The 12,190-nt window shown below is 37.6% G+C and overlaps 1 protein-coding gene, 1 long non-coding RNA gene and 1 pseudogene across 5 annotated transcripts; all 3 read left to right on the plus strand.

Moving 5' to 3' along the window:
• The first annotated feature begins 1,185 nt into the window (after positions 1 to 1,185).
• LOC148690999 (uncharacterized) lies at positions 1,186 to 4,056 on the plus strand. 2 transcript variants are annotated; one of them, XR_015956858.1, is made up of 4 exons: positions 1,215 to 1,422; positions 1,597 to 1,688; positions 2,531 to 3,374; positions 3,729 to 4,056. It is a non-coding gene; the product is annotated as an uncharacterized LOC148690999 (long non-coding RNA). The 2 variants fall into 2 exon arrangements; XR_015956857.1 differs by lacking the exon at positions 3,729 to 4,056 and having other exon boundaries at positions 1,186 to 1,422; positions 2,531 to 3,646.
• A 604-nt stretch (positions 4,057 to 4,660) lies between these two features.
• Positions 4,661 to 6,277, plus strand: LOC148691000 (glutamate receptor 2.7 pseudogene; annotated as a pseudogene). Its single transcript, XR_015956159.1, has 3 exons — positions 4,661 to 4,934; positions 5,691 to 5,788; positions 5,858 to 6,277. The product of XR_015956159.1 is annotated as a glutamate receptor 2.7 pseudogene (transcript).
• LOC137711652 (glutamate receptor 2.8-like) lies at positions 6,252 to 8,833 on the plus strand. 2 transcript variants are annotated; one of them, XM_088686076.1, is made up of 4 exons: positions 6,252 to 7,004; positions 7,099 to 7,414; positions 7,550 to 7,956; positions 8,050 to 8,833. In XM_088686076.1, the coding sequence occupies exons 2-4, from the start codon at positions 7,204 to 7,206 to the stop codon at positions 8,650 to 8,652; spliced, it is 1,221 nt and encodes a 406-aa protein (XP_088542202.1). In that variant the 5' UTR covers positions 6,252 to 7,004; positions 7,099 to 7,203; the 3' UTR covers positions 8,653 to 8,833. The 2 variants fall into 2 exon arrangements, with proteins under 2 accessions (XP_088542202.1, XP_088542203.1); XM_088686077.1 differs by having other exon boundaries at positions 7,099 to 7,375.
• The last annotated feature ends 3,357 nt before the right edge of the window (positions 8,834 to 12,190 follow it).

A 12,190-nucleotide genomic window follows, 5' to 3' on the forward strand; every position in this document is an offset into this window, starting at 1 on the left:
TGTTAATTTCTTATGTGGATTTGATTTGGGTGAGTTAGACTAATCATTTTTGTTTTTTCATCTCTTCAATTTCTTTTAAACTTAATATTCTATAATTGTTGAATGTTGACGCATAATGAAATTTATAATCATATTTATTGCACATGTAACATAATCTTAGTGGGTGTTGGTCCCACACATATTTTAGGAAGCGTAGTTAAAAATAAGCCAAAAAAGATTAGACAAAGCATTAGAATGAAATTAAAACTACAGAGTTAGACAAGTCTTTCCACACATAAAAAAGATAAAATTAAGTCTAACAAAATTGAAATAATAGACAAATTAAAGAAGAAGATGATTGTTCATCATCTTCTTGCCCTCCCACCCGAGGAGGGTGAACTTTGACCACCTTTTGAACCCCAGACCTGGGCTTTTATTACTATCACTTAACCACAATAGCCTGGGAAATGCAGTAGTTATCTTGCTATTCTTGCTGCTTAAACTGCTTCTGCTTTGAGGAGCTGAAGTTGTTAAATTCTGAAACGGATTAATAAACTTTGCTTTAAAATCTAAAATGGTCTGTGGATGTCCATATCAATTGGGAAATTTAGGGTTTAAGGGTGAAGGAAATGGAGTCACTGTTTTTTCTTGGAATTTGAAGGAAATATTCATGGAAGCAATCAGGCTTTACTATCCATTTTGCACTCCTACTGTGTAAGATGGGTCTGTAGACAGTGGATTATAATGGAGTTATGGCTCCACGAGGAGGGCGCAGTATTGGTTGATGCAGCCATGACAGAGATAACAAAAAGGAAACTACCTCAAATTTATGTAATAGTAGCTTAGCAACGGTCAAACTTGTGCCCCTTGATTTTGCTTTATTTACTCACTGCTACCACCAAATCTGTGCTGGGCTCTTTCATGACTCAATTTTGCTAGATTTACAACTCTACCACTCAGTTGAGTTTTGGTTTTTTGGGCCCAACGTGAGATTCGGTGTTGGTTTGTGCAGTGGCTGACACAGCCCATTGAAGAGGTTCAAGGCCTGAAAGGCAGCATGCCCTTTTTGCCCTCTCTGCATTCTAAATCCAACGGATGGACTGAAATATGGCAGCTAGCCGCATGGATATATTCTTCATCCTCTTCTTACCCGCCATGTATTAGGTACAGTTTTCGACGGAGTCGTGGAAAAGAGAAGCTGAAATCTGGAAAGCCTGGTATCACCTTATATTATTTTGTTTTATAGTTTGTTTTGTCAGAAACTCTAAGAACAACTTACAATTTGCTTAGTGAAATGACTGTTTTTTTACTCTTTTTCGTTTGTGTTTTATTTTTGCAAATACGTTGAAAGGCTAATTTTATGCAAATTCAGTATTAGACAAGCGTACAACAGACGAATCTCTAATTCAAAAGTAAAATTGTATACGAGCATCAATGTTTGAGGTAATAATGAGCATTCCCTGTAAGGTTGTATAAAGTTGGCCAGGCCAAATTTTCTTTATGCTGGGATATATTTAGCAGCATTAACCTATTTGAAAACTTAGATTTGCACAAACACAACATAATCTTTGCGAAAGGATGTATTTGAACGACATATTATATCATTTATATTAACAGATAAGCAATGCTCTAGCAGGAGCCAACACAAAAGACTTGATGAGGAAGCTATCAAAATTTATTTATGATGAAGAGAAAGCTCTTGAGATGAGGTTTTTATTGTTCCCTATTTCATCTTAGTTTTAAGCAATGAGAAGGGTCTTTATGATAGTTTCTAGATATGTAGATTGGGAAATTATCATTAAACTAAGATTTTTCGTGCACTTCCAAGGCCATTGTGTGTGGGTTGTACTTTATCTTTAGTGTGCTATTTGTTTTTTTTTTAAGTGGGAACTTTGATTGTTCAAAGTCCTAGAAGAATAGAAGATTACTTCATTTTTTTAGCCTTTGAATATGAATTTCCAAATTTAAGCCTCATCATATTCTAATGAGGACATCAGCGGAAATTACTCATGTATGTCTTGGATAATACATTCACCACCCGCAGCAAAGTGTGGGCACATCTTCTAGTGAGTCTTCTAAAATCCTTTCAAATCCATGAATGTTTGAATTAGGAGTTTTTTATTTTTTTTTTAATTTTTTTTTTTAATATCCTTTCAAATCCATATAGACTTTGCAGAATCTTACATAACTCTAAAATCTTTCACTTAAACCAAGTCGTTTAAAATCCTTTCATTGTCTCTTTGACTCCACCCCACTTCGACATTGTTGGTGGATCATCCCTTCGCCATCTGGAGGTGATTGATTGTTTCTACGAAGAGAATGTTAGAATTTTGGCCCTATTCACTGTGTTCAAATATTGCAGCTTAAGAATGCCATCTTTTTCATCAATGCTCCCCAATTGACAAAGACATTATTCCGCACATGGGATCCTGTAACTTCACAATTTGCTGATTTTTATGTGCTTCAAAATCTCTCCCTGCTCTTATTTTTTTCTGATGAGGTAAGCTAAATAAGATTATTGTATGACCATTCCAGAAAATTACTCTTTCAGGCCCCTGGAAGCTACAATATCCATGGATCATGAAGAAGAATCTTCGTTGGAGGTATGCTAATGTTACTTACATATCAGAGGTATGCTAATGTTTCTTACATATCATTACTTTGTAAGACGTTGTGTTTTAAATTTTTACTACCAACAGATTTAAGCTTGCAGTTTGTTGGTTGTAAATTTAGCAGCTTTCATCTCCATGCATGAACCTGAAGCTTTTCAGAAAGAATACGTTCTCCAAAGCTTGGTAATACCAGTTCCTCCATCCCTCGCAAAACACGAGTGAGCCAAATGACAACTTCAAGGCCAACAACATATGTAATTTCAACACTCAGAACATCCCAATTAATCTCATTGCCTGAATTCAAATCGCTTCCATTTAACATTCAACTGCATTGGGTATCCGGACATCCAATGCCTCGGTATAATTTATTGGATCGCAGAATGAGAACAAACGTTCTTCAAGAAGCAGGAGATAGCATCCGTTATTTGATTGTATCCAAGGTTTAAAACCACTACTTTTGTGCAGTTGGCAACAGATTCAGGAAGCTGTCGTTTGAATTGGATTTGATTTCCACTGACGTGTAAAGTTTCTTGGAACGATCCCATTGAGAATTGCTTGAAAGAGACAAGATTTTGGTATTCATCAAGAATTCACCAATGTCGGTATGCTAGAGCTACGATAAGTGACTTGTTTAATTCATACATGGCACCAGAAAGAAAACATGAAATTGGTTTTTTCTTTTTGGAGAAAGTGTGAATTGAAAGTTCTGGCCAGCCCCAGAGATTTTCTTTAAAAAATGAAGCTACAATCTCCATGGATCACAAAGAAGAAGCTTCATTGGAGGTAACTTTTTTTAGGTGACGTTGTGTTGATACCAGTTAATCAAATTTTTTTACCGTCGCCAAGTATGCAATTACAAAACTCTTAGAGCAAAACCCAGAAGTTGCATTTACCTTTCTGATACTGTAATCAAGGGTTTTCTTCCTTCTTTCCCTCTGAGAAATAAGCACGAAAAAACTACTAGTGTAAAAATATCACTATGGAGTATAAACTACGCTGTTGATTAATTTAATTCAGAAGACCAAGTCTCCTGCTAATTTGGGGTTTGAATTGAATTCGAACGTATGGGCTGATGCATGACAAGAGTGGATATTTACTTAAGATGCTGAGGTGCTACTGACCTTTGATATTTTTTAGGTCAAGACTCAAGACGAGCTGAAGCGGTGGATGTAGCTAGGGTGAAACTCTATTGTTGACTCACTACATCCACCACATTATTAGACTTGTGAGATCGTATATGTGCCACATCAACACACAAACAAAATTATCGACTAAATTCAGACGAAAAGACCACATTTGATGTGCGGTGGTCAAAGTCATTTATATTTATTGATTTTTATTGTTAGAGACCAAACTCACGAGTTTGGTCAAATCAAAATACTGTGTTAGTTAATTCTCTTCTTGTATACAAAACGAAAAACCATACACGCTTGTTTCTTAAGAATGAGGATGAAACTTCTTCAAATTCCCTCCTGATCAACAACTAGTGACTCAATGGTAAAGGAAAACTTCCTTATGGTCTACAGCATCAATTTATTCCAAACCATTCAAAAGAGCATTCGAACATGACCAATAATTATATGATCAACCCTGTTTTTCTTGTCTTCATCTTACTCTTCTTCTTTACCAGGTTTGGTCAAACCTTTCAAAAAATTTAACCATTTGCCAATTATAACTTTTAAACCCAAAAGTTGCATTAATTTACTTTGTGAGGAAAGGTCCTACATCGAAAGTTAAGCAAGCTCATTCACGAGAGTTTAAGGAGTTGGATTACTTCATATTCTCAATTGATTTTGTGGTAGAACCTCAACCTTGACTTCTCATCTAAAAAACCAGTACAAGAAAACTACTTAGTATGAAAAACCATACCAGCTTGTTTCTTAGGAATGAATAGGAAATTTCTTTGAAATACCTCCTCATCAGCAGTCAGCGATTCAGCAGTAAGGGACACTTCTTCGTTTGAAATATTCAAATTGACTGTTGTTACATTCAAAATCCTACTATCATCTTATAAATAAGTTTCTTAGTCTCCCTCACCCCCGGCCATGAATTCCAAACCTTCCAAGAGAGAGTATTCAAACATGACAAAAAACCCTATGATCAAACCCGTCTTTCTTTTCTTCCTATTCTTTAGGATTTTCTTCGTCAGGGCACAAAACACAACATTAATCCCAGTACACGTGGGAGTGGTTCTTGACTTGGACACCGGGTTTGGGAAAATGGGGATGAGCTGCATCGACATGGCCCTCGCCGACTTCAACACCTCTCGTGCAGGCTACAATACGAGGCTGGTCATGCACAAAAGGGACTCTGCAGAAGATGATATTGTTGCGGCTACTGCAGGTTCTTTCTCTACCTCTTCTCTTTTTTGTGTGTTCTTTTTTCTTCTCTTAAATATGTTTCACTATCTATTAGAATATTAAAGGTGCTGATTCCCAATTGGTTCAAATAGTCGGGCTCTTCCATGTTATTTGGTGTGGTTCGGTACTTTCACTTGGAGATGCTAAATGTCTGTGATCTGTCAAATCTTTTGGCTTGCTACTGTTTTTTGGCTGCCGTCAAATCTGTTTCAGTTCATACAAGCTATCTTTGCATTTCAAAAATAAAAATAAAAAAGTTTGTCAGTTTTCTCCAAGATTTTCATTAGAACATTGCTTTCGGGCAAGCCTCAATCTCTAGGTTTGTGAGTTTTCTACAACTTTACTCAATAATTTTATTGTTGATGTTTTATATAAGTTTGTTGTTATACCATAGATGTTTTATATAAGTTTGTTGTTATACCATAAATGAACTATTATAATACCTTTTTATATATATATGCTATCAAATTTCGAGTTTTGTTAACTAACAAGTGCGCGATGTTCTTGTTCTTTTTCAATTCATATATCTTTAATTTTGTTTGTTTTCTAAAATTGCTCGAACGTGGCTCATCCAAGTGACCCTGGTCGGTTAGGCTTAGTTGGGTAGAACCTAGTTTGTTTGGATCTGGTTGGGTTGGATTTATATCGTGCTCAACCATTATAATTTTCTAGAAATGCTTATTTCTAGCTGAAGTTACATCAGAGTTTAATTAATTTCCATTTTTCACCTTTGAAACAGCTCTAGACTTGATTAAAAATGAGAAAGTGCAAGCCATCATAGGGTTAGAATCATCAATGCAAGCCAGCTTTGTAATTAAGCTTGGAAATAAAGCTCAGGTGCCCATAATATCATTTTCCGCAACAAGCCCTTCTCTTCAGGGTTCATACTTTTTCCGAATTGCGCAGAATGACTCATCTCAAGTTAAAGCCATTAGTAGTGTCATCCAGGCCTTTGGTTGGACTGAAGCAGTGCCCATCAGCGTTGACAATGAGTTCGGAAAGGGAGTAATACCTTACCTGACTACTGCTTTGCAATTAGTTGGTGCTCGTGTGCCCTACTGGAGTTTCATTCCTTCAATCGCCACTGATGAGGAAATTGTTGCAGAGCTTCGCAAGTTGATGTCAATGCGAACCAGGGTCTTCATAGTGCATATGTCCCTATCTCTTGGGTCTCGGTTTTCCTCAAAAGCAAAAGACTTTGGCATGATGGATGAAGGCTATGTTTGGATAATGACAAATGGGATGACTAACAGTTTTATTTCCTCGAGTTCTTCTGTCGACATAGATGACATGCAAAACTTATGTTCCCATTACAAAAGAGCTTGAAAGTTTTAGAGCTAGATAGCAAACAAAATTCCGACAAGACAATCCAACTATCCCTAGTGTTAAACTGGATGTTTTTGGGTTGTGGACGTATGATGCCGCTTGGGCACTAGCCATGGCAGTTGAGAAGGTTGGAACAACAAACTTCCGCTTCCAGAAGATGAACGATTCTGGCAATTCCACTGGTTCGGAGAGATTAGAGGTCTCTCAAAATGGTACTGAACTTGTCCGAGAACTATCAGGTACAAGATTCCGAGGTCTTTCAGGAGATTTCAGCCTTATTAATAGGTAACTACAATCATCAACTTTTCAGGTAGTTAATGTGAATGATAATGGGGAAAGAGGGATTGGATATTGGACACCCAAAAATGGACTCGTAAGAAACATTAAATCGGACAAAAATACAGGCAGACACTCTACTTCTAATGCCAGTCTTGGACCTATTATATGGCCTGGAGACACCACCTCGGTTCCAAGGGGTTGGCAGATTACTGCGAATGGGACCTTAAGAATTGGAGTCCCAGTGAAAGAAGGGTTTGAAGAAATTCTAAGTGTGAAATATGATCCAAGCACTAATACAACCAAGGTCACTGGATACTGCATAGATGTCTTTACTGCGGTAATAGAAGAATTGCCGTACTCTGTTCCTCACGAGTTTCATCCCTTTGCAAGGCCTGATGGTAAGAAGGCTGGTAGTTACGGTGATTTGATCTATCAAGTATTTCTCGGGGTAAAAACTCCTATTCTAAGCTTTCTTTATTTCAGATTACATTCTTGATTTAGCAAAACTTTTCAATTGAAACTTTGGCCTTTTTACTTGACAGAACTATGACGCTGCGGTCGGAGATTTTACCATTAGGGCAAATAGATCCTTGTTTGTTGACTTTACATTGCCGTATATAGATTCCGGGGTATCAGTGGTCGTGCCTATGAAGGGAAACAATGGTGCGAAAAACACCTGGGTGTTCTTGAAGCCTTTGAGTTGGGACCTTTGGGTAACCAGCGGCTCCTTTTTTATTTTCATTGGTTTTGTGGTCTGGTTTCTTGAACACCCAAAAAACGAAGACTTTCAGGGGCGTGCACATCACCAAATTGGCGCAAGTATGTGGTTCTCCTTCTCAACCATGGTTTTTGCACATCGTAAGTTCCTTCATGATTAATTACACTTTACTGGTAATTAATATTTTTAAAACAAATCGATATATACTCTGTGAATCCAGTCTTAAAAAAGTAAATCCAAATGGTAAATGGGTTTTCTTTTGAATTTTAAATCAGGGGAGCGAGTAGCAAGCAACTTGGCTAGGTTTGTAGTGGTCATCTGGTGCTTTGTTGTCCTCATACTCACTCAAAGCTATGCAGCTAGTTTAACGTCATTTTTAACAGTCCAACAGCTCAAACCAGTCGTTACTGATTTAAACCATCTCAGGAGGAACGGGGACTATGTTGGCTTCAAATCAGGTTCTTTTATTTATGGAATTCTGAAACAGCTAGGATTTCAGGATGATAAATTTAGGACCTATCAATATGAAGAAGAATTGGAGGAACTTCTTCGCAAGGGGAATGAAAACGGAGGTATTTCTGCTGCTTTTGATGAAACGCCCTACTTGAAACTTTTTGTTTCAACTTATTGCTCAAAATATACCATTGTCGAGCCAACATTTGAAGGCAATGGCTTCGCATTTGTAAGTTCACTTGTTTCTCTTTCTGGGCTTCTCTCCTTTAACTAGTACATGTTTTCTGGTGTGGGACTTATTTTTCCTTTGGCTTACCCGCAGGTCTTTCCGAAACGTTCGCTTCTCACGCATGACATTTCAACAGCAATCACTAAACTGCACGAGGGAGATAAAATGAAGGCCATCGAAGATAAGTGGTTCAAGAAAAACGAAAGCTGTTCAAACTCTAACCCCGTGGAAAGTTCCAACACTCTTAGTCTTGATAGCTTTTGGGGCCTCTTCATCGTTGCTGGTGTTGCTTCATCACTAGCTATCCTCATATTTACGGCTATGTTCCTCTATGAGCATATCCACATCTTGACACGCGCAGATTCCGAAGCCTCATTTCGGACAAGAATTCATGAAATATTAAGAGCATATTATTACGGAAAAGACCTCACTTCCGATGCTTCTACGAAGAGCACGCTGCAAGATAGTGATTATGGTATAGCTGGGGCTGAATCTTCACCAAACAGCAGCTGTCCCCCAAGGTCATCATCAAGCTTTTCCGACCCCGCTGGACCGCACATTGTTCATCAAGTGCTGGTGGGAACTCCTAATTCTTCCGTGCATGGTGGCGATCTGAATCCCAATGGTCAAGCAACCCAAGACAATAGTACTCATGAATATGGTATTGAATTAATTAACTTCCTCCCCAAGCTATGAGAGACAGACCTAAACCCTAAATTAGACTAGACTATTGCCCAAGAAAGCTATTGATTCGGAGTAAATTATTTTGTAAATATATATTCTCCCTATATTGTTTTTCTTATCTTAATTGATGATTTATGACATGCAAGGGGAGTTGAAGAGATTGATGTCTTCCCTCACCCGCCACTTGCAAGAATTTATATGCAGCCGGAGATAAGTTCTCTGCAGGGCTATGTTCTCCCTGAATCTCCGCCTAACATTTTGAAAACTCTTCGACTAGATACTACATTAGTCGCTAAAATTTTCACTGCACATCTGCACTCCAATTGTCACGTCCCGATTCCGACATTCATCCAAGATCGACATATGATGTCACCAAATACCCATATCTCTAACCTACCCCACCTCTGGGATATGTCAAAGCACAACTAGATAATCGAATCACCTAGTAATTTTTCGTATACTTTATGACTACATCTAACATTCTCATTAGACTACCTACATACCATAAACAAGGATTAAGTCATTCGTAGTTCCCAAACACTACACTTGACTTGTATCACCGTACTTTTAAGTAGAAAATTATAGCTTTCATCAATCAATTATTAGAACTTGACAAGCATGAAATTACTAGGTTCAGGGCTACATATCAATCTCATATGACACTTAACATTTCCACTTCATCCATCACATAAATCACCATGTTTCCCACATAAAATCGCAATTCATAGCATGCAACATATTAAAGAACCAACGAAGCACAATATTAATCTCAAGCCACATTAATCAATGAGTCTAATCATATTAATACAATCATATCTAACGTCATTCCACAATCCCTTTAATTAATCAATTCATGAATCAAAGATGCATGATCTTAAGTCAATGCGATAACATATCATTTTACGAATTTAATTAAGGAACTCTATATAATTCCCTACTTGGATTATGTGTAATAAACATAGTAAATCTAATTTATATTCACAAGGTCTATTGTGGGTAATTCCCATTTACTTGAGTCTAGGGTTCTAGATTAATCTTATGGAAATGAGCAAGAGCAAGGATTCCAGACCACTCAATAGAATCCAATAACATCGGGTTCCAAACCACTCAACGGGACCAAAATATCAAGTGGTTTCTCGTAATCTACCCATACCTATCATATGTATAATCAATGCCTACATCATGGAGATGGTACGCTGGGCAAATCAGATACTCGGATAAGTTGTGAAGCTCCGTGGGAACCCCTGGAGTCCACCCATAGTCAACTTAAAGAATTTGAAATGGCGAGCTGTGTAGGTAATTGGTACGAAACTGAGTTTGCTAATTTCATGCTACTGAAGGTGCAGGGTCTTGCGCAAATCGTTTCAACCCCTCCCGAAGGTACTATGTTGGAGGAGGGGAATGGTCGGAAGGTAGAGGTATCCTAGATCTCGATGCGCATCGTTATTGGCAAGAGTCAGGGACTGGAAATAGTCAGGAAAAGATCGAGGACAGAGTTGGTGCGAGTACAAAGCTTGTATTGCTTTGAGCCCAAGAGGCATGGTCAGGGAAGCACAAGTTGTGTGTTTGAGTTCAGAAAACTGCTGAATTAGGCCAGCAGCCAGCTCCTTTTTCTTTTAGGAAAATTATCCTTGTCTTTGTTCAAGTCTTGGGTATACTTTACTGTGTTTTGTTTGGCCGGATTCTCTTATTGTTGAATTTGTAGTACATAAAACGGAGATCTTTCAAATTTCCGACCGTTTTGTTCACACGTTGCTATTTTGAAGTATCAGAAATTTCAGTTTGACCAATATTTGAACAATATTTGGTTTCCCAAATTTTGTACCTCGAGCAAGTTGCCACCATTCTCCGGATAAATCTTGTAAACTAAAAACCACAGGCCGTTGTATTGGTACCAACTGTTTTGGAACAATCAGTTAGATCTCAAGTGCTCGCTCGTGAAAAATGATGTGGAGGAAGTTTTGTATTTGGGCTAGACATGAACCGAGTCCATCAGGCTTCTAACAAGTTGGGCCAGTCCAATGAGAAGCGAGCCCATTTGTATTATGGTGGCCTGCTGCCGACTGTTTTTGGAGTAAACAAAAGAAAATGTGGTGGTGGTGGTGGAAGCTTGGTAATAATGGAGGACGGAAGAAGATGAGGGAGGGCCATGTTAGTCAGCATGTTACCATGCTGTGTGTTGACATTCGAAATTTAATAGACAACGCCGGCCATGCCCATTGCCCATGTTGCCCCTATTTTCGGCAAAAATGTTTTAAAATACACCTTAATTTATACTACAAATACTTTCACTATCTTTATGTTTCAATTTGATTGCCCCTACCACATGTGAGTCCTCATAGGTCCCAGTGAAAGCATTCCAATCAGGAACCACTTACCAGTGAATGGTCAACATGTTTGCGTACTTGACACTGAGATTCTGAGAGGTGGTAATGAGCTGTGAAAGCTAAAACATGAGAGGGAATGAATTGGTATAAGAGAGATTGCATTCAATCAATCTAGCTAATTTTCAAATTTTCAGGTATTAAATTACGGATTGTAATGTGGAATCCAGATATTGGTTTATCACTTCGTGTGTATTGGTATATTTTAGACATGCAAAATCGAACCCAACTGTTTGCATGGAAGAAGAACATCCTAAAACCCAACTGTCGTTCTCTTTCTACATAAATTTGGTATAAGGAAAACTCCACTCCACTTCTACTGTACGCCACTATCTATGAAGATTGGAGATAACCCTTGCTAAGGGCAATAAGAGCTTTATAAACGTGTCGTTTCATGATGTAGTGTCTTGATAATAAATGGCTGGTGAGAGTAGGATTAAAGCTCTTTTAATTAGGTTGCATTGTAATTTGTAACTACAAGCTGCTTTCTTTAGTTTTAGAATAATGCTACGTAAACTAAATTTTAGAAACTAAAATATATGAAAGTTGACGATTGGTTTATTACTTATGCGTTATAAATGTGCCCATTCCTGTTAGTGATACATCATTTAGTTTCTAAATTTAGTCTTCCTAGTATTATCCTTATTTTTAATTATCTCTTGTATCAAATGAGTACGAATCCCCCTATTTAAAGGGCTCCAAATGTATCTTTAAGGTAGTCAATTAAGTGAATTATAATCAATCTAAGAAGAGGGTGAGTTTTCTCCTCCTTAAAATCAAGTGCGAGACTTAGTCATGTTGAATCCACGATCAACGACGTCGAACGAATTCGTTATCCTTGGTCGAGTGATTCCCAAGTTATCTCCCCCGTCCTTCGGTTCTTATTTGCGTCATTTCATGTGTACAAGCAAACGTCGTAGTTGCCTATTGGATCTAAAATCAAACTCGGAACTTCAGGTGCAGAGAATGAACACTCTTTCCAACTCCTTTTTTTTTTTTTTTTATCGAAAGATATTATTTACTCAAAGGGGAAGAGTAATAACGTGATTCAAATTCGTCTTTAACAAAAATAAAACTTAAAACAACTTATTTACAAGTAAAAAAAAAATTACTACTAGAATATAGTACTAAATAATAATAATTTTTTTCCTTCATATAAACGGTAT

This window comes from Pyrus communis, chromosome 15 (assembly GCF_041283825.1).
Source record: "Pyrus communis isolate YQ-2024b chromosome 15, ASM4128382v1, whole genome shotgun sequence".
In the NCBI taxonomy this organism is placed as follows: domain Eukaryota; kingdom Viridiplantae; phylum Streptophyta; class Magnoliopsida; order Rosales; family Rosaceae; genus Pyrus; species Pyrus communis.